Source organism: Bombus pascuorum, chromosome 5 (genome assembly GCF_905332965.1).
Source record: "Bombus pascuorum chromosome 5, iyBomPasc1.1, whole genome shotgun sequence".
NCBI lineage: Eukaryota > Metazoa > Arthropoda > Insecta > Hymenoptera > Apidae > Bombus > Bombus pascuorum.
This window is the reverse complement of record NC_083492.1, coordinates 14,916,127-14,937,922: the sequence shown is the minus strand read 5'-3', so window position 1 is coordinate 14,937,922 and position 21,796 is coordinate 14,916,127. Positions and strand designations below refer to the sequence as shown.

At 33.5% G+C, this 21,796-nt stretch overlaps 3 protein-coding genes across 16 annotated transcripts in view; 1 reads left to right on the top strand and 2 right to left on the bottom strand.

Annotated features, from left to right (window-relative positions):
• LOC132906943 (protein kinase C and casein kinase substrate in neurons protein 1) overlaps positions 1-8,098 on the bottom strand; it is a 58,112-nt gene extending 50,014 nt beyond the window's left edge. For 2 of the 3 annotated variants that reach the window (XM_060959623.1, XM_060959622.1), the window contains exon 1: positions 7,838-8,097. The gene's annotated coding sequence lies outside the window, so the exon portion shown is untranslated. Of the gene's footprint in view, positions 1-7,837 lie in introns of all 3 variants that reach the window. The other variant, XM_060959620.1, reaches the window with a different exon arrangement.
• Positions 8,099-9,391: 1,293 nt separating this feature from the next.
• On the top strand, positions 9,392-17,425 carry LOC132906954 (E3 ubiquitin ligase Rnf121). Of its 3 annotated transcripts, none has more exons than XM_060959641.1 (9): positions 9,392-9,529; positions 9,815-9,849; positions 9,938-10,079; positions 10,148-10,302; positions 10,374-10,602; positions 10,678-10,913; positions 11,003-11,119; positions 13,098-13,190; positions 16,786-17,425. In XM_060959641.1, exons 1-8 carry the CDS (start codon positions 9,503-9,505, stop codon positions 13,159-13,161), a joined length of 1,005 nt encoding a protein of 334 aa, XP_060815624.1. In that variant the 5' UTR covers positions 9,392-9,502; the 3' UTR covers positions 13,162-13,190; positions 16,786-17,425. The 3 variants fall into 3 exon arrangements, with proteins under 3 accessions (XP_060815624.1, XP_060815623.1, XP_060815625.1); XM_060959640.1 differs by lacking the exon at positions 16,786-17,425 and adding an exon at positions 13,288-13,398; XM_060959642.1 differs by lacking the exons at positions 13,098-13,190; positions 16,786-17,425 and having other exon boundaries at positions 11,003-12,931.
• LOC132906909 (teneurin-m) overlaps positions 14,170-21,796 on the bottom strand; it is a 657,480-nt gene continuing 649,853 nt past the window's right edge. For all 10 annotated transcript variants that reach the window (XM_060959519.1, XM_060959522.1, XM_060959521.1 and 7 more), the window contains one exon: positions 14,170-21,560. In XM_060959519.1, the coding sequence (XP_060815502.1) occupies positions 20,072-21,560 (1,489 nt within the window). In that variant the 3' untranslated portion in view covers positions 14,170-20,071. The remainder of the gene's footprint in view (positions 21,561-21,796) is intronic.

Genomic DNA, 21,796 nt, shown 5'->3' with positions numbered 1-21,796 from the left:
GGCTATCAAATTACGTATGATACGTTGGCCTTTGAATTCGACAACCGAGAAAGTTTGAAATATCAAGTTTGAAAGAAAGTTTCTTCAAAATAGTCGTGACATCGATTCGCTATCATCATTTATATACAGGATATCATAATTTGTATAACGAAAACGGTATAAGATATTATTACTATTACAGCAATTAATAGCGATGGACGAGAAAGACGAGAAAATTGATATAAGTGATACTTGAGTGAAAACATTACTTATTCCTTAAATTAAATATTGAAACTAAACGTTAAATTATTCATATATCTCTATTTTGTATCGACATTAACACTAGAGCAACGAAAAAGAAACTGAAATTAAAGTAAAAATTATCCTATACAACGTAAGAAGAAAAGCAGAAACAATATCCTCGTACGATATTAACGAATCTAAGGTGAATAAAACATTTCGTATTTTTTTTTTTTGTTTTATTGCGATATATAACTGTGCAATTCGTACAACTATAATTAGTCGTAATATAAATACGATACGAACAGCGAAGATCAGAAGAATCGAATTGTAGGGAAAGAATGGCGAAGGAAAATGAAAATGTGGAAGCGAAATACGAAGGTACAGCATCCACTTCCTCATCAATATTAAATCATGCACGCGATGTCGCTGATGAGGCAGAACATTTTCTGGCGAACTCTGGCTAAGTATCTTCGAGAAGTGGCTATTACGACATCGACGATTTTCGACTGCTTAAATCCTATTAAGGTACCTGCTCTTGTATCAATTAAATCATTCGTTTAATTAAGCACAAACGAATACATAAAATATATCTTGATCGAGGGAGCAACGTAATTATATATCTGTGTAATTAGTGTGTTACATATTGATATAACTACTAAATTGACATTTCGCTTGTGATATATACGGAGTAGACCAATTAATTCGATACTAGATCGATACTAGAAGATTAATTAGATAGTAGAGGACAAGTGGTGAAATGTTGAAGCGATGAAGTGACTAACTATAAATGAGATTGTAGAAATTATATAGAAAGGAAGATGCAAGGGTTTATCGTATTTCTGGACTCTGTTCAATTTTAAGGGAAATTGTCAATGAATCAGCAGCTCCAAATGGTAAAAGCAGAAAGAAACAATTCGAAAATTATAATAAAATGAATTCAGTCTAAATTACCGTGTTATAAAGTTTTTAATATTCTGCAAAATTCTCAGATCGAGATAATTCTTATAAACGATCCGTTAATTTCATTCACATATCAACGTGAAAATAATTAATTACTAAGTGAAAAGATTAATGCTGCATTTGATTGACGGGTGTTCACGCGTGACTTCTAATATAGGCTGGCGTTCGTTTGCCTTTCTACTCGAGGCTTGTTTCGTGCATCGCAATTTCTATGCAGAAAGCAAGCCCGTAAATAAACGGTTGCGTTTCGATCGATTCTCTTGGCACAATTTTACGATGCTCTTATTCTTGCGATCTGTTATTAACACATTCTATACCATGTGTGCATCACGGATGAGCTGTGGAGAATTTTTCATTTAGTACATTTCGTATCTCTAATATTCGCAGGTAGATTATTAAAAAATATCTTGTATTATTTGTAAAGTAACTATTATATTATCGATACATCATCAACAATTACAGCTTTGTTAAATCACATCTTTTTATTAGAGACTATACGTTAAATTATTAATATGTTAAAATCAAACTTTTGAACAATTTCTCTCTTAATTATTACGCACTTTTTTACCATATCGTCAATAATGAAATCGTCAAGATTCTATGACTTCCTTTTATACACTGAAACAGTTAGTTTTTGCAGCAGAGGTTGGTGTCTTTTATGTAAATTATTTGATAATTCAGCCACGTGTAACAGATACTTCAACATCGATCATTCGTGATATAGTACGTAAAAGAGGAGTCACGCGAAAAAAGTTAAGCCTTTATTAAGACAATAAATAAAGCAAGAGGATATCACGCTTTCTCAGAACCTATGAAAATGATCCTCCAATTACTTCGAATAACTAGGAGCTCATACGGAAGAGCTACAATTTTACACATCGATGGCGGTTTCGATACGCCGCTCGTTTTCGAGAGAGTGCAATGGATTAGCACAGGAAGAACTGCAAGAGAAAATCGAACAGCCACGGCTATACACCGTTTTCATTCGGATAACCTACTTTCGTTCCTCGGTATGCACGTACCGTCTTTAGAAAGACGTGTCATCGTTTCCACAGATTTATGGTTTCGTTGCATCGATCTGACTGGAACCACTTTACGGTGTCGCACGAAAGTCCAAGATCACTTCTGTTTCTTGTATTCCTATCATGTTATGTTATGCGGGTAAAACATCATTCGACTAGGAACTTTCGTCCTTCGTGACTTAATCATCACGCAATTTATGATTTACTGGTATGTTATTTGTGGTAATAATAATGGCCATTAATAATACGGATAAATAGATTCGATGCATATGACAGGCAATATTTATACAATTAAATCAATATTGTTTGTTAGGAAATGTTTGACACTGCAACTACTGAAGCATCAAGTATATTATTTAAATGAAAGAAATCTATATGAAAAGAATTCAGAATGAAAGAGAGAGACATAATATTTTACAATAGAAGTACAATAAACTGGAAAAACAATCTTATAAATTTGAAAAATTGAAGTAATAACTTTCGAAGGAAATCGATTCGTTTTAAATAAATCGGATGTTATATACAAAGTATAGCTGCGAAAATCAATGAAAACTAAGTGTCTTGAATAATTTATTCGATGAATTAGTAATGAAAATTACAGGTTTAGAAAGACCGACATAGTTCTTGACTTTTCTCTCCGTGAACACTGTATTTCCTATATCCAGTACCATTAATCACATTCGATCGATTTTAACAGACGTTCCAATCGAAATATCAAATTTGCTTATGAAAATGAATTCCACAATTCCGATGTACGCTTACTATGGATTTTTTTCTTACGTATTCTGATAGAATATTTAAAGTCCTACTAAAATTTATGTACATATGAAAAGCCACGACAATTTTGAATGCGCATGTATTGTTCGACAAACATGTGCAAACACGTGTGCGTGTATATATTTGGCCATTGAAGAAATCAGTGATCCTTAAAATGAGAAACTAGGAAAAGCAGTTGCGACTGAAAACAGTGGAAAACTTTTGCATTGATGGAAACTGTAACTGTAGGCCAGTGAGTATTCGAGGCTAAGTAACTGCACGGACTATAGAAACTGAAGTTTAGGCTCTAGCTAGCAAATGGTCCAGTAAATTCTAAGTTTTATCAGTAGAATTCAAATAGTGCATGTGTGTTCCATACATTTGATTGAAGAGAAAGAATTTTCGTTTCATTTCACTCCATCTGAATTCAATGTGATATCAGTAATTTCAAATTTACTGCTTGTTAATTAATTTGCGTATTTTGTCGTGAATGTATCAAATTTAATGTATCAAAAAGGAACAAAGAGTTTTAATTTAGAGTGAAATTAGTATCATAAATCAACAATAGAAAGAATCTTCATTTCTTCTTTTGAAATTAGTACACCGCAAAAATATTTCTTGTAAAAACAAAAAAGGAAGAATTCTGTTTTCTTCGTCGTAGGACACACACATGAATGTGGAAGGAAATACTGTGTGCAATAAATCTGCGCCGTTTTATTGCACAGTGACAAACACTTTTCACATGGTCACAGATAAAAATAAATAACTGACGGTCGATCGAGAACGAGAGTAATTTCGTTTCTCTCGATGAACAGAGAACTCTGGAAGCTGAATGATTCGGATAACGTGGAGTTTTGAATAGAAAGTAGCCAATAATAATAGCGACCAGTGGTTGGCATTTAATGACTTCATAGGTGCTAATCGCATAAATGTTCCGCATTCTTCGAATTATTACTTCATTGTACGAGTTTGTGCAATGTGCTAGTGCCACGAATACATTTGCCATAGCTTTAAATTCTATTCGATATTCCTTTCCTAAACTACTAAATCTTTAACGATTGCTATAGTCGTAAATATTAAGTTTCTTAGAAATTTTCTGTTAATAAGAAGTTTCTTCCGCATTTATTTATTTATCTTTCTCTACAACAATTTCCTCAATAGCAGCGCTTAATAATCTCATCACGAGATGATCACATGTCCCGCATGATTGTATGCGGGACAGCGTGCGATCGAGTCCCTGGCGAGTTAAAATTTGATCGTAACAGTGGGTCCGCTTTTCACTTTCCAACATCGACAACGATCTTTCCCCGCTTACGAAAGAGAACTGTGCACTCTATGAGAAAAAGAAGAAGAGAAAGATTTTGTTATATAGTGCGTAATTGCTGTGCCGTTTGTAACTTTTCCCTTGAGCAAATGATGGCGGCGCGATCGATGGTAAAAGATGGAATTCTAGTGGAATTAGGGGTGACGCTAACATTAAAGACTTCGCATGCCATCGGACGTTCTATTCGCGGTCGTGCTCAACATTACTCACGTAACGTCCTTTCGTACGGTTAATGCGAGTTACGTGATCCGATCGTATGCAAGGTGTTCCGAAATTTGTGTCACGCGAACGAAGAATCAAATTCGATTTAAAACTGTTCTCATTGTTTCTTTTAGATTTCGGAGTACAATAAAATCACAATTATCAGAGTATCGAATAAAGAAACAATAGATTATGGAAATATCAAAATATCAATTTTCGTTCAGAAGTTTCTGTTTCTACTTAATATTGATTTTTATAAAATACGAAGTTGAAATTATTCGAGTCGAAGCAATGTGTGCGCCAATAGCAACGAATATTATATATCAATAATATTTTGCATATAGAAATGTTTTATAACAATTTACATATATATACATATATACATATATACATATATATACATATATGCACAAATACGATAAGATCAGAGAAAACACATGAATTTATATGTACGTGAGTTTAATCGTTTTAGTATTTTTTTCGCTTTCATGCGACGCAAACTGATAAAATTGTTATCTTGTAAATAACTTTCTGTCTGAGTCATCGTTTAAAGATTTTCAGCCTGCAACTTTTCCTTGAATATTTTATCTAAATTTTTTTATGAACTTCTACATTCAAAATTATCTTACTTTTCCTCTAACTTCTCATTAAATCGTTAGATCTCGTTATCTGCAGTTCTTTTTATTAAATTTTATATTCAGAATTGTACGTCTTTGCAAGTATAATTTCGTATATGATGAGAGAGAATTCTAAATATGTAAAGAAAGTAAAAGAAAGCTTATGAAGCGCGTGAAATACTTTAGAAGTTCGTATGAGACTTTCACGTTGCACGTTTTTGATATTGTTTGATTTCTGTTTAAAGAAGCATGCAAGAATCCAATAAGCTCTATACGTTAAATTTTCACTTTTTATGGGTTTTATAGTTAGCTACGGAGAGAAGGTCGATTTCAACAGGTGGGCTTTCTAAATTACGCGAGGAACAGGTAAATGAGATGGAAAAAGTTCGGGACATATACATCGGCTCCAGACATTTTCAAACATTTATTCGTTATTCGAAATTCTTAATAATTTTGAATAATACGTATATTTTGAAAAACAGTACTGTTTTTGTTTTAAAAATAAGGATTGCATATATGATATTAACAAATATAGTTGAAAAATAATTATAATTTAGATAAAATCACATTTCTACGACTTCAATATTTTTAAAATACGTAGTTATTTAACATAGTATCGAACGTAGTTCCGTGAATAATTAATGTGTCCTATCTTTTGATAGTAAGTAGTGCCGTGATTTACGATGATACATCTACGCGTCTCTGACGTATTTCCAGGATTACTATTACTACCGCGAATAAACCACAGCGACTGCTTCTCTCATGTGATATTCACTTTCATGTTCGTGATAAACATTGCTTTCAAATTTCTAATCTCTAGATACTCTAACCTTGCAATATTAAATGTATTTTCATTCAAAAAGAGTAATTAATTTTACATTTAAAATAAAAATTGGCATCCATTTAGAGATTTTATGATCTATTTATTATTATTGATTTTAAATCGTATTAAGACTGAATTAAAAATTTATTTATTACTATTGAATTTATTTGTATATTACGTGCGGAGTAATCATGTATACTCAACTGTAAAGATAATCGTTGAACTTTAAAAATGAATGCGTCTTGTAAGGTACCATGCTATTATGAAAAGCGGTCATTGTTAGGCCGACTAATTCGATCAATGAAGAAATGATATAACATTGCGATCACATCAACGATTGTAGTTTGAAACTGAGGCAAATGTAATTTACTTGATTAACATGCTGTATCCGTCTATGTCATTAACATAATTAAGTAAAATTTGTAATTCCATTCTTAAATACAAATCGTTTCAGAAAAGCTGCTCAATGCTTAACCTAACCTAAAGTCATTCGTATGTATTTACAAATAACACTGCAGTATTATTACATTATGTATCAGTCGATAAAAGTAGTTTGCACAAAATCATGCGGAAAGACAGCATGTACATATACTAGCGAGGAATGTGATAGCGTGGACCCCGAGACCGAGAACGTGGTGAGAGTACGGAAACTTGGATAGCCGCCAATTTATACAACATTCAAACAGCGCTGCTACGAGGATTTTGCTCCTTTCGAGTTCTTTGACTGATTCAGCGTAAAATAGACACTACGTAACTTACATTCAATACTATTTCTTCGAAACGAACTATATTAAATTTCACGCTAATTCAAACAAAGTTTAAATAAATTTCTTCTATTTGCAAATTATCAGAATTATCAGTGAATATTTTTATGTAACAGGGTAAGAATTATGTATTGTGCTAGATTTGTGTGTATGAAATATTGTTTCTTTAAAGTTCGAATTTAGCGCGCCAATACCACCCATTCAATTTTGTCTTGACGTTAATTATAAACCACATTAAGGAAGGAAAGATTTATAATAAAAACATGTGTACTAAACGTTGAAAAAATTTGTAATAAAAATACGAAACTTGATTAACGTAACATAACTAAAATATTCATGTGACTTTCTTATGTGAATTTAAATTTGAAAAAAGTATCACGAGCTTTCCAGAAACATAAATTTCCAGAAATTTTCGGAATTATTACTAAATATTTTTTTATTATTATTACTAAATAGTTATTGTTCTAGAATTATATTTATAACCTAACCTAACGTTGATTATATCACTACATGTCAGGTTAGGAGACCGATTGAAGTCAATATTGGACATTAGAATGACGAATGATAAGTCGTATAGGCTGTATACTGTATACACTTTCTAGTGAAAAATTCTAAATACGTAGCAATAGATAAATGTGATTTATGATTCGATATTTGATCTAGCACTCAGGTGGAAACCGAAGGTAAAATTATCGACCTAATTCATCTCCGCTTGTTTACCGAAGTATTACGTACTGACAACACTTCTCCAACATACATAGAAGAAACTACCTGTTAAAATAAGTGAACTACAAAAATTCTACCACATATAGATAAACCGCATGTTATGTATATACATATGAAATTACATAGAAGAAAGAATACATTTTATTTCAGCGTTTGATGTTTTATCCCGGAAGAGGATTATTCAAGAAAGGATTATTCAATTCGACAGAATTTATTTTGGAAATTTTTGTTCAAATTATAGAGAATTGCATGGATACATATACACATATACGTAACCTTAATCATGTACAAGTAGCGACATGTGAGTTCATTGACGACAATGCACGCACAATCTGTCGGCAATATGTGCGACGATTTGACAGACAGAAAAAACCTTAACGAAACACGCGCACATTCTAAATACGTGCCGTGTTCTTACTCACCGAAGGCAATTCCTCGAGGCAAATGAACCGACGAGCGGCGATATCCTTTCGGGCCTTGGAAAACTAACCAAAAACCGTATCACCGTGGACGGAACGAAACCAATCACGACACTGTATCACTCACTGAATCCGCGAACGACGCGCGATCCGATGACACTTCCGACACGCGATTTTACGACTGTGAAATTTCGTCACGTCGCGCGTATTCTCAAGAAACAAACGCTCATATTGCTCCTTCGCAGAGTGAATTACCAGCTTCCCTCTCTGGCCAGCAGCGATGGGCGTGGTTTAAATCCGTGATCACTCGAATACTTACGAATTCACACGAACGTCGCTAATTGGTGAGCCTCTGAACCGATTCACATTTGGACAGGAGTACACGACGAATGGGAATTGCGCGTGCAGTTTAAACTTAATATTTCTTATGACACGTAATAAATTTCTGTAAAATGGTAATTGTTGATATTATTGTATATTGTAAGCAAATTTTATGTGAATTTGTATTTTACACAGGAATATACAATGATGAGAAAAAGTATTGGCACAAATCTGATTGTCCTATTTAATACTGTGTAAAACGTATAATTCTTTGTAAAATATAATTTCGAAGTTCGAAGTATAAGCATATTATAATTGTCGATATTACTGTATGTTATAAGCGAATTTTGGGTTATGCAAAAATATACAATAATAAAAAGTATGTTAATATAAATTTGCGTTTCCTATAAAATACTATGTGAACCTTTAAAAGATAGGATTTTTTATAAAATATATCTTTCTTGTTGAAAATTTAAGTATATTGTAATTCGTTATCAACAAGCATTTGTACCATAAGAGATGAATAATAAAAAATACATAGGATTTCAGTTATTATGAAATTGTAGAGCGGATATAAAACCAAAAAACATAATTTAGAATAAGAATAGTAATGTAAACACGTTCTTTATAGCAACTACTCAAAATAAAAGTGTTACATAAACGTTTTAAAAATTGAAATTAATGTCACAACAGTTTTTATTCTTTAAAAATATATTCTGCAAAAGAATTAGATAAAAAATCATATCTTTTTTAAATTCACTTAAGATTTTACAAAGAAAGTTAATCGTCACAGCATATAATTAAGAATATATTTGGTGTAATATAGATATTATTGATATTTATTACTCTTTTATAGGAATTTTAACAAAGTAATTGCTAGAGATTATTCACTCTTCTTAAATTGATATTTTTATAATCGTTGTCTTTGCTATCTTATCGCATTTATCAATTATGTTTTTTCGCAACTTGAATAATATGTTTCCAATAGGAGGTTCAATAATTGTATCGTCATCAATATGGTTGGAGAAAGGATTTCAGCGCGAAAAATCGAAAATATACTTGAAATAATATTTAATATGATTAATTGTCCAAATAAATTAATTACATTTTAGATACTTCATTCGACAATATAGTGATAATATATTATAAAAAACAAATTATTGTTTTCTTACCTGTTTTTATTTATGTATATAAATCAAATGAAATTTGTCGTTACTGATTATCAACATGACAGTTATGCATCATTGTGAACAGTACTGTACAATGTCTCCAAAGAGTCTTTTCTATTGCTGTATTATGTCAATTTATTAAAATCTATTTTATTGGTAGCGTAATATAACCTTAACTATGCATTCACACGTAATTCCAAATAAGGTACAGTATCATCCTAAGTACAAATATATTGATATTATGTAGAATAATAAGAATGTACACGTAAGTCATGCTTACGCAAATATAACCTCCAAGGACAATATTTCTGTTAAAAAAAGCATAAATTATTATGCTTCAATGGACATCATGCCGTCTTTGAAATTATTTATATATTCACTTTTATTATTATTCGATTTTTATAATTTTTTATTGAAAAACAATGAATTGTATTTAATATGCTTTTTATATTTATACTATTTTCTAATTAAATATATGTATATTTTACAGAGTGAAGATGAGATGACAGTAGAAGAGAAATGGATGTAAATATCAGTACTCATTATTACATAGTCTAACTGATATTGTATATTCAAGGAACTATGAATGTATAAATTTAACTTGACGTTTCAGGGTGCAACATGTAAAAATGCACGAACAACATAAAGGGCATGAAGAAATGCATGTAGAAATGCTGCTTATTTTATTTGGAACTTTGTTAGTAGCACAGATTATATTAGTTGAATGGAAGAAAATACACTATAAGTCATATCAGGTAAATAAAAGTTTGTATGCCTTAAAATCACATAAATTTTAGTTTGATATGTTTATATATTTTTTCAGTTTGTTACTTTAATTGCTATGTGGATAATTCCATTTGGATTAAGTTTAAAACATCATTGGTGGAGATTTATATTTCTCTGGTTAGTAACATCTTGTATAACAGGATTAGTGGTAAGGAAGGCTATTCAAAAACCTATAGCAGGTACAACACCAAGGTATGGATGTTTCTTTAATTATACTTTATGTATTACTGTGAACTTAGTAATTCATTCAATTTTTTTTATAGATTGGTGTATAAATGGTTTCTTTTTATTTATAAATTAAGTTATATGTTGGGGATAATAAGTTATGTTATAATGTTAGCCACATTTTTTGGTTTAAATCTTGTATTTGAGGTAAAGCCACAAATATGGATGGATTGTAGTTTACTTTTGTTATTTTATGGTCTTTATTTTGGAGTATTAGGAAGAGATGTTGCAGAAATATGTGCAGATAAAATGGCTTCACATATCGGGGTATGTACACAGTAATCTGATACAGATGTGGATTGTGTGTCAAATAAAAAGTGGAATATATTAAATAATTTGCAGTATTATGTATCAGGCCATATGCCAACAAGAACTTTAGAACCTGGTGTGTGTGCAGTATGTGGAAATAGACTTTTAGTGTCAGAAAATGAACCTGGTGTTATTGAAAATACGTACAAACTTAGTTGTGAACACGTATTTCACGAATTTTGTATCAGAGGATGGTGCATTGTAGGAAAAAAACAAACATGTCCATATTGTAAAGAAAAAGTTGATCTCAAGAAAATGTTTTACAATCCGTATCCTTTTGATGTAATTAATAATTTATAATTTATTTTCGTGAATACATATATATACATATATGTATGTGCCTTAATAATGTGCAAAGATGGGAACGACCTCATGTTTTATATGGTCAGCTACTAGACTGGATCAGGTGGTTAGTTGCTTGGCAACCATTAATTTTGTTTCTCGTTCAAGGTATCAATTGGGGCCTAGGCCTCGAGTAAGTAGTATTGTAATAGGATAATTAAATTGCACTTTGAAAACCGTTAAGTTTCTGTAAAACTAATGATTTATTCTTGTAAACAAGTATCTGTTTGTATTTTTCTACAAATAGTTGCTATTATATTTGTTATTTGTAACAACGAATTCTATTAGAAGGATATAATTCCAGTCCAACTTGTGATTAAAATTTTAATCCAGTTTCGATATCAATATTGCATTCAGGTTGCAGCGTTATAAATAACTTATTTTATATGATTAGAATGTTTGCCACTGTAGATGATATAACATTATAAAATGCTATCTCTTCTATACTGACAAATTTACACACCATTTATGTAGCACTAAATAATAATTCTTCCATAGAACATCGTTCTTTACAATGTATATGAACATTTTCAAATTCCCATTTAACAAATGTGTGGCAATTACTAAATAATGTATTTTAATTTAAATATGCAGTGTGAAATGCATATGAACCATGGTTATCCGAATTAACTTTAATATATCGGAAACATAACAAATAATCTAATATTTTCTATAATAAGAAAGATATGTTGACAATAGAGAAGATTCTACTCTCATTTTGTACTTTACAATTGAAATATACACTATGAGAAATTAGATATAGCGTGTGAATCCTTTACCTTGGAAAAAGTTCAATTCGGATAATCTTGAAATATTTGATTGTATAATACGTGTAGAAATATTCTGAATTGATGTGAGAATGATAGGAATAGGAAAAGCTAGTCAATCTAAGTTTTCATTTTACACAATCAAATTGTGTTTCATGCGGTATACACACCTAATTCAAATAATTCTTTCTAAAGATATGTACTAATTATATTCTGCATATTAATGAAATTTTTTGACAGTAACAACATTATTTCGTACACTTTAAGCCTATAAAGTTGTCACATATACTAGAAAATATTAAGATATTTCATAAGAAAATTGTTTTGGTAATTATATTCGAATAAGCTTCGTTATGCCAAAGAAGGGAAATTTTACTTAATATATTCTGGATTCAGAGAAGTAGGTTATTAGAAAATATCCAATATAATATTTCTTAAAGCAAAAAGAAAATCGTGGCTAGCAATAGAATTAAATTATTTGTGATATTTCTATAAGTATTATTTCGTATATATGCATTTTTTATCCTGTAAATTATTATTTTCACTGATAAAGTGATTTGGTTGTTGAATATTTCATGCATAAAAGAAAAGAAAAGGTAGTGAAATAGAGTAAATGGAATAAATCATTTTTTAATTTTAATAGATTCATAATTACGACTTGTGCATACTATATACTTATAAATTGAAATTTTTATAAATCTTTGGAACAAAAATTTTTTATGGTTGTCGAATTTGTTACCATAATAAATTAGGTTGCTCAACTACAACAGAAATTTTAATTTTACGAGGAGTTGGTGCGTATCATTGTTATAGAATGATACAAAATTTTATATAAACTGTACAAAATATTGTATCATTGTAAAGTAAAAACTGTACACATTGTACGTATATTGTACAAAATGAAACTTAACAATTCGATTCGACGGTGATTTGATTTTCATACCGTTTAAAACGTACACATTTCTTTTTTTCGTGATTTCTTTTTATAAAATAAATAAGGTAATTGCGCGATTATTGTAAATATTTTGGAGAAAATTATACAAATTGTAAGATTCGAAACATAAAGAAACGTTGTTCCGTAATAAATGATGTACAAAAAGCATACGAAATTCATGTAAAATTTATTTCTCATCAATAAAGATTATAAAACAGTCGATCTCGGTAGGAACTGTTAACAATTAGAATTTACTTTTTCAACCATTAAAGCGTTAGATCTTTTACCGTTCCATCTGCAATCTCTCCTCGATTTATAATTATTTTCATGCGATTAATCGAACAGAACATTTATCTGGCTAAAATGGTTTTCTTAATTCTTCTCCCGTTTTTGTTTTCGAATTTTTCCAGACTGCCGGAAGGTACAGACAACGGAAATGTGAATACAACGAAACTAGGAATCGATATACGTTAAAATACTGTAATTCTTCATCGGGATCCATCGTACGTATTCTGATCTTCTCACAAGAAATCGAGTAAATGAAAAAAATTTCTGTATTTTTCTTATATATTATTATAATTTGGCTTCATTGTTGCAAAGGTTGCACGAGATGTAAAAGTGGAGGATAAGAATCTCATTGGATACGCATTTAGAATTGAATTTACGGGCTTGTACGAAAGAGAGAGAAATAAATAATGAGAAGTTTGTTAATGATGTTACTAAAAGTCTTTAATCAATCTCTCATCATTACTTGTTTAGCAAAAAACAACTTTTTATCACATCACGCATTCGTAGGTACTATTTTCGGACTTGTAGCGAGAGCACCGGATGATACATTTGAAGATCACAGGAGAAAAACTTGATAAAATACATTTTTCTTCACTTTCTTATTTTGATATCGTTTTATGACTAAAAGGTAATATTTTCATATTACATTTTTGATCCTGTTAGGATCAAAGATGATGGTTTTTAAAATGCAGCTAATATTTTGTCAAACTTTACTAAAAAATTATCACCAAGGAATATTTTAACATTATGACAGAGGATATCTTGAAAATTACATAGAGGATGTAAAAATGAAATAGAAAGATAATTTTGGTAACATTGGATTGATTAACAATGTATATATGAAAGTTAAAAACTGCTTTCCTATGAAAAATGGAAAATGTAACTTATCATGTCTTTCCCCTGTACTCTTCATTTATAACGTATGATGTATATAGAAATATTTATTTATACACTTAAATCTAAAAACCTCTCGCTATTGTCATGGGGAAGAAATTGTACGATAGGTGAGAGACAAGAGGTGCGAAGAGAACATTTACATATATATGTACGTATAAAAACGGAGCCGAATTTTTCTAGAAAATAAAATGGACAACAGAGGTGTGAGAAAGAACTTTTTGATTGGATTCAGACGCCACGAATACGATGGGAACCTTCGGGATGGGTTAAAGGGCAGACAATCACAAACACGGGGAAATTTTATAGATATATTTATTGAGTACTTAGCGTGTAAGAGTATAGAATATATGTTACCTTATCAATTAAATATCATTACATGGTAATCATTATATAATGATGTAGTCTTTAAAATAAACCTCGCGCGGACAGACTGCGCGTGTGTTGTGAGTGTTTTCTTTTTTTTTCTTTCTTTCATTCATCTTCTTCATTTGTGTTGTCGAAGAATATTTACATAATGATCGCAATAATTAATATATGTACAATCGTAGACGAAAGGACAAAACGAAAAAGTTACAGAGAGAAAAACGGACGAACTGCAAAATAGCGTCCCATGGAACCTTCCTCCTAATTATTTCTCAATCCATGTTCCGCGCTCGCCGATTACGAATCATGAGGAAGGAATCATTGTTCGAATTTTTCTTTTTCTCTTTTTGGTTCTCACATCGCTTTTAGATCAACCATACTCTATACGAAAGTATAAAGGGCGCAATTATCGAGGTGACTGGTTTTCTTTTTTTGTCTTTTTGTTTCTTTTGTCGCGTGGATGATGGCGTGGCTCATTCTGTATGAAACTATCGTTATATCGATACTTTGCGGATACCCTAAATAAAATGAATCGTCGACATCGATGTCGCGTATGTCCGATTCGCTCGATTCTTCTGTTTTCATGAGCAATAGAAAAAAGCGTCGCCACTTCGATTACCATATACTACATATGTCGTACGTACGGAACACACACACAGTAATCGACAATGTCAACGAAATCAAAACGAAGATTAACAAAAATAAAGATGAAAATAAAAAAATGTTATCGAGCAGTTTCGATCGACGACGACGTGCAGTTCTGTATGTGCATATGTACAAAAAGACACAGCGACACGTAAAAATCGATCGTGTTTTTTACGTGTCGCTTGGAAAAACAGGAAAAACACAACGAGACACCGATCACGAACAAATGTGTTTCCTCTTACACAGCGAGGTTCTTCGAGAATTCGTTCGTCTTCGAACGTAAAGAAAGAAAAGTAAAAAACACGCGCGACTTTCTTCTTCGGCTATAGTTTAACACAACTCATATGTTATATATTAATTTACTATAATAGCTCTGGCTCACTCTTTGCTCATTCATTCTTTGTTCGTGTGAACGTTTTCCTCACTTTTTTACCTGACACACATTCTTGCACGCTCTTTTACTCTGTCTCTCTCCCTCTCCCTCTCTTTCTCTCTCTCTCTTTCGCTCGTCAGACGCATTAGATATCCTTTTTTCTTCTTTTAAAGATATACACGATAGTTACGAAGTATTGCTTTCTTTTAGTCGCGTGCCGATCGCGGTTCGCCCTCCAAACACAGCGGACGGTCTCCCGTCGACGGCGAAGATTCGTGTCGAGCATAACAATAATTAATTCCGCAACTTACCACGGGATCGAGCCTCCGCAAGAATCCTGCGAGCTCTATTGTTCCATACACAAGTATAGATTACGAATGATAGATGTGATTGATTTAATTAAATTGCAAAGCTGTTTTAAACTTTGAGTATCTTTCATTTCGGACGTGTTCCGAAGTGTGTCCAATAAAACGTGGAAAATATTTGTAGAGTTGATTTAGTATCTAAAAGTAGCGAAAGAAGTTCGCATAAATCTTTGTTTATAACATATAGCGAATTTCGTATGTATGTTAATCCACTTCGTATGGAACACCTATTGGAAATATCGAGATATTCCAATGTGAAATTGAGTTTTAACAAATTTGGAAAGTATCAGGAAATATTGCAAAAGTAATTATATCTCAAATGGCAAGGTACCTCTGCTTGTAGATATTGAATTAATTCCTAAAATATTTTCCATATATTAGTGGACAAGCTATACAGTTGTTGATATCGGTATCTTTTTATGTCATGCTATGTATTTGCATTTCAAAAGCAGAATTCTCACGGTGCTGTATCGCTCGAAGGTGACCATGCGCTAAGCGTAAAGTTAACTCGAGTACACAGGACCTTCATATTTCCGTTGTTTTTTTTTTCTTCATTTTTTCTCCCTAAATATCATTTCGCGTATAGACGAGTACACATAGAAAAGTGTTTCTTTTTTCCCTGGCGTAATATCTATCGGCTCTTTTGTCATCTTAGAGCTCACGCATACCACATGTGTCTTGCATGCTGAGTATCTAGAATACTATTACATTGCGGATGGCAGGTAACGGCGAGTTAACGGACAAATCAGACAAGCATCGCCCTTTTTAATGTTCTATAATATTCTCGGGAGAGTCAAAAATGACAAAGAAATAAAAAATCAGGCAGAAATTTTACTAAAATGGAACCGATTTATTAGGTCAGTGCACATCGAAAACTTTAATCGCGCATTTCATTAAAATAATTTCCATATCATTCAATATACTTTTTCAGTGTCTATATTGTCTGATCATTCCAGATTCGTAAGAATTGTCAGTTTTAGAATTCGAACAGCCATAACGGAGTAAAGTAATTTACGCATTAAAAGAAATATCTTCGACATTCCCTAAATGCAAAATTTCCAAAAATCTGACACTTTCTCTAAACTTGTTTAAGTTTCGTGTTTTTATTCTAAAATTTCTTAATATCGAACGCACGTGATTTATAATAAATTTCTTCTTTTTTAACAGTCAACGAGTGCTGGGTCGAAGAAGCGTGGCTGCCCATTGTAATTGAACCGAAAAATATTTGTACGCGACGTTAACGTTGCGTCACCTGTCTTCGGAGGCAACCCCATCGTGACGCCAACATGTGGTCATCAGTACTCGACGTATTAACGTGGTTGACAATTAACGATAGGACATAATTGAATGGATGATATTGTAGCGGTAAATTCAAACTTCAGAAGAATAATATTTCATATGCACCAACCTAATTATAAATATGTGGCAAGAGTCGAGCCCGAGGCTGATTATGGCCCAACGCTAAAAGACTTCGAAAGGTAGGAACGAATGTAAAATCCGTATTAAGTTACGATATAAAGTTCGTGTATGGGGAAATATCGAAAAATGGTGGATCACAGACTGATATGCCTCGTGTCACCCCGGGCCTCGTCTCATCTGCTATAAAAAGAAAAATCGCGATAACGATCCATCCAGTTGCGCTAAAATGGAGGCAATTCGATGAACGAATCGGAAATGGAACTGTCGAGAAATGAAACTGAACGGACGAAAGTGAGCCATCATTGGAAACGTTCGAATTTTGAACGCAACGATTGATCGTTAACTCAGAAAAAAGAAAGAAGAAAAAAAAAAAAAAAATAAAAAATAAGGACACGCGCGTCGTTTGACCATCACTTTCCGTTACTTCGTAGAAAAATGCACCGTTCTTACAACGTGGACGCGAATCTACTATACTTGCGTGGGTTTTGCGACACACTGGCTATACACAACGGATATGTACAGCGGCTTTTTATCAATTTTTTTTTTTCATTTATTGTTTAAAGGTTCACTAGCACACAAGTCTTAACACCGTTTACTAAAATCCCTCGTTTAACTCGTCTAGTGTACGTTTACTTTGTTAATTATGATTATGTATGTGTTTTTTTTTTATTTTGCTTTAAGTCCACGGTACAACTACCTGGAACACAACGTGGTTGAGCGACGTGGCTCGCACGTTGGCTCGCTATTCCTCTATTTTTTACGTTTACTTTTATACGTACGTATTATATCGCGTTATCGTTTTATTTCTCTCGTTCCTTTGACGTTCTTTACTTTCTATGTCAGTTTCTTTCTTTCTTCACCATCTTTCTCTTGCTCTCCCCCCTTTTAGATTTCACCTCGTTCCAGAAACCACAGAGCTCGACTTCTACTACTCGTTTTCTTTTTTTACTTTTTTTCTTTTCTTTAATTTACCCAATACCGATAAACACCGATGAATTCAGTTTATACCCTTATTAAATAGAGAGGAGGTGTTGCATTTTTTTTTTCAAAGAGATTCTTCGATATATCTCGATGGGGCGCAAGGGTTGATTTCCACGGGACGATCCCACAGACACACGGTTACATAGGACATCTTTGACGACACAATTCAAAAAATAATTTTTCATTTTTAGTAGAAAGATAGGCGGGGTATTTCCGTACAATAGTATATTATATCGTATTAATATTATTTCCTTTTTTATTAGTTATTACTATTATTAGTATTAGTATTATCATACCGTTATTACTATCATTATTACGTTATTATTATTATATCGTTATCGTTATATTATTATCGTTATTATATTATTATTTTATTACTATTATTATTATTCCACCTGGACATTATTACCTTGACGTATCTCGTCACGTCATCTTTGCTCGTCTATTGCTCGTCTCGTTACATCACGTCACGCGAAGTACTGACACGAGGCATAAAATACAACGTAACGAATTCCACGCCGGATTAGTATAGCTTTTAGTACGACACGCAAACTTTTCTTTATACCTATCATATCTATTTACACGGTTTTTCGTTATTTTTCCACCCTCTCGTTTTCCATATACATATAATGTAATCGGCCGTTTCAATTTTCGAACAGATTAAACGCAGCATCTTTTATCTCTTTTTCTCTTTCGATTTTTCCAGGTGGATATTCTTTCTCAACAGGCAAACGAGAGTACATACGCGTAGACCTGAGTCTATGTTAATCCAATCTCCATTCATTTTCTTTTTTCTCTTCTCGAAAAACGCATTTCTCGATCAATTCACGTATCATCTCCTACATATAATGGGTGTAGGTGTCTCGCGTGTTGTTCGTATATATTGTATGTATATATTTTGTATGTGTGTCGCGTGTTTGGTACACACACGAACGCTTATTACACGTTTACGTGTGTGTACATGTATACATATATAAAAGCATTATCGACAGTTTCCACTTAAGTTTACCGGTTTCTTTATGTATATATATATATATATTATATATATATTATCTACACATTACGATTAATCAAGTAGCTATATGTACAATCGCACGCCTCGCACTAGCACATCATTTGCGTCATGTTAAAAATATCTGCTGTATATTTATTGTGTCGACGTATCTATTTTCTTTCCTTTTTTTTTCATTTTTTTCTTTTGCATTTCCCTTTCGTTCCTTCGCATGTTGATCTATAGGTCGCGAAAAAAGTATCGTCGTCTTGCATAAATATAATTCCTTCTACGAGAACGAAAACGCCCCCGACGTGCACGTCTCATTAGACCCTGTTGCATCGATACACCAAGCTCCAGATCGATCGATCACTCTGAACGAGCGTGAAAGTACTTCTCTCCTATCTCTTTCACGCACTCGTTCTCTATTTTCTTCGTCTTCGTCTTCTCTTGAATTTCATTTCACGGACGGCACCTTAAGTTCATGCACATAACTTGAAAGTCTTATAACACGTAATTATACTTATACTCGCGAGAGTAAGTATCATCCCGTTTGATTACAAACTAATCACCATGTAACAAGCTTCCCTTTTCTTTCAGTGACTAGCTGAATCTTAACACCACATTACGATATTTCCACCTCTGGCGTGTACGTATGTTAATAAACTTACTCGAACGGACATCTTCGATCGCGCTGTCGACAAAAGAAACGATTACGAACACGATTGAATCACAAGCGACGCTATTATGGCACACCGAGCGGGGTTTGCTACACACGAAATAAAGACAGCAGCGCCACTGATCGAGAGGACACGTTTCTTCGCTTCCTTGTCCGCTATTTTGATCCACGAGTGCGGTGAGAAGAGAACAGAGAGAACGATCGGGGAGGATTAGAGGATAGACGGCACGTATACGACGAGCCTTATAATAATCGGCTCGATGGAACGAACGTTAGTCTTGTCTCTCTTCAGTATTCTTTCGTTTTTTGTCCGGCGGCGCGATTCACGTGGGCGCGTGAATCAAGTCCCAAATAGCGTTACGATCCCGCGTCACATCCTCGAATCACGAGTCATGCCTGTGGATTCTGTTACGCCTGTTTCCACTCTTTCTTCGTTTCCTTTTGGTATCTCTCGTGAACGCTACATTACCAGGATCGTCAGCTAATTGTGGATATCTATGCACACTATGAATGTCCACACCTTCGTAGCCACTAACCGTGCCTCGACTAATTAGTTCATCTTTCTCTTCTTTAGACCAGTCGCCTCTTCCTTGGAAACCAGCCATAACCAATTGCTTTTCTATCTCCCAAGCTCTTTCTACTGCTCGTTTATGAGCGTGTTTTAATATTCTGTGTCTCTCTTGTTCAGGATCAGCTCCGTACTTGATCACCACAGCAGCATCTGGATTGTGTAATCTTAGTTCTTTCCAGGTACCTGCACCATGTTCGGTAGTTTCATGAGTTGAGACGTTGAACATGCCACCTAGACGACGAAGTTCCTCCATGTCATCACGAATTTTCAGTGCATTGTCTTTCACAAAGTAGAACACGTCTTGATCGTGGACACTAAAGTGTAGAGGTAAGAAGTATGAGTTGTTGAACACAGATGTCACTACGTCCTGGACTACGCTGTTCACACCGTCTACTACGCTGACAAGTGATCTTCCACCGACACGGGAAACTAGGATACCTTCTCCAAAGACAGCGCGACGATGAGCCACTCTGGGAAGAAGATTCCTCGTCTTTGGTTCCAGCTTAAGTAATGGCTTAGGGACGAAACCTAGATCTGAGAACTTTTCGTGTACGCGATTCACAATGCACTGTAAACCAGACATGACACCAAAGTCTGGGGTCAATTGAGGTGATGTGATGGTTGCGCTAGGTTGGTACACCATTTGTTTCATGTACTCGGAACCAAGCATTGCAGAAATATCATAGCCATATAGTTTCAGCCAACTAGCCAGATCAGTCATGTATTCCACATTCTGTTTGAAATTAATTGGATCATTATTACGGAAACGATAGATGAAAATGTCGGTTGGAGTGGTGAGTTCGTTGGCCATTTGCTCCCACGCTGGTGTCATCCACTGTCCAACAGTCGGATCGTACAAGCGCTTGTTCAGGTAAACTAATTTAGTGTTTGGATCCAGGAGACCACCGTGGAAGTCTATGGGCAAATAGAAGTCTGGATTGGTGTCCTTGATGATTTTTCCAAATGGTGTACGTCTCATCTCCTTTATCAGGTTTCCATTGGTATCAAAGAGCGCCAGAGGAGAGCCATTTTGATCTGTTGCAACGTAGAATCTTTGCTCTGATGTCTCCACTGTCATCAGGAAATTGCGGGAGTCGTAGAGGAATCGGAAGGTTTTCGAGGACTTCGGGAAGTGGATGTGCGTGATCAAATCCGGCGTCTTTGGATTCGCATAGAAGAACTGCGTGATGTTCTCGCGGTCGTCGTTCCAGGCAACCAATCGGCCACGGTCGTCGTAGAAGTACCAGATCTGGAACTTCTTGTGCTCGGAAGCGTGGATTAGTTGACCGCGTGAATTGTATCTGTGTAAAACAAAGTTAAAGCCAGGTAAGAATTAGTTAAATTATTTAAAAAATAGTAATAACACTGATTTCGTCAGTATGATAAAATGTATACTTCGCTCATATAGTCAATTCTATATATAATAGTCAAGTTTAGGAGTAGTTGTGGTTTTAATTAAAAAAATAAAAATATTGACTCTAAATATAATAGGAATTACGTTATAAAAGAGAGCTATTTTCATTGACCCCATTCTTTT

Bases quoted from the DNA above. Each gene is read 5' to 3' on its own strand.
- LOC132906954 (XM_060959641.1), top strand. From the start codon at position 9,503: ATGCATTCACACGTAATTCCAAATAAG. The intron at 9,850-9,937 runs GTAAATATCAGT...TTGACGTTTCAG, and splicing joins ACAGTAGAAGAGAAATGGAT to GGTGCAACATGTAAAAATGC. The intron at 10,303-10,373 runs GTATGGATGTTT...TTTTTTTTATAG, and splicing joins ATAGCAGGTACAACACCAAG to ATTGGTGTATAAATGGTTTC.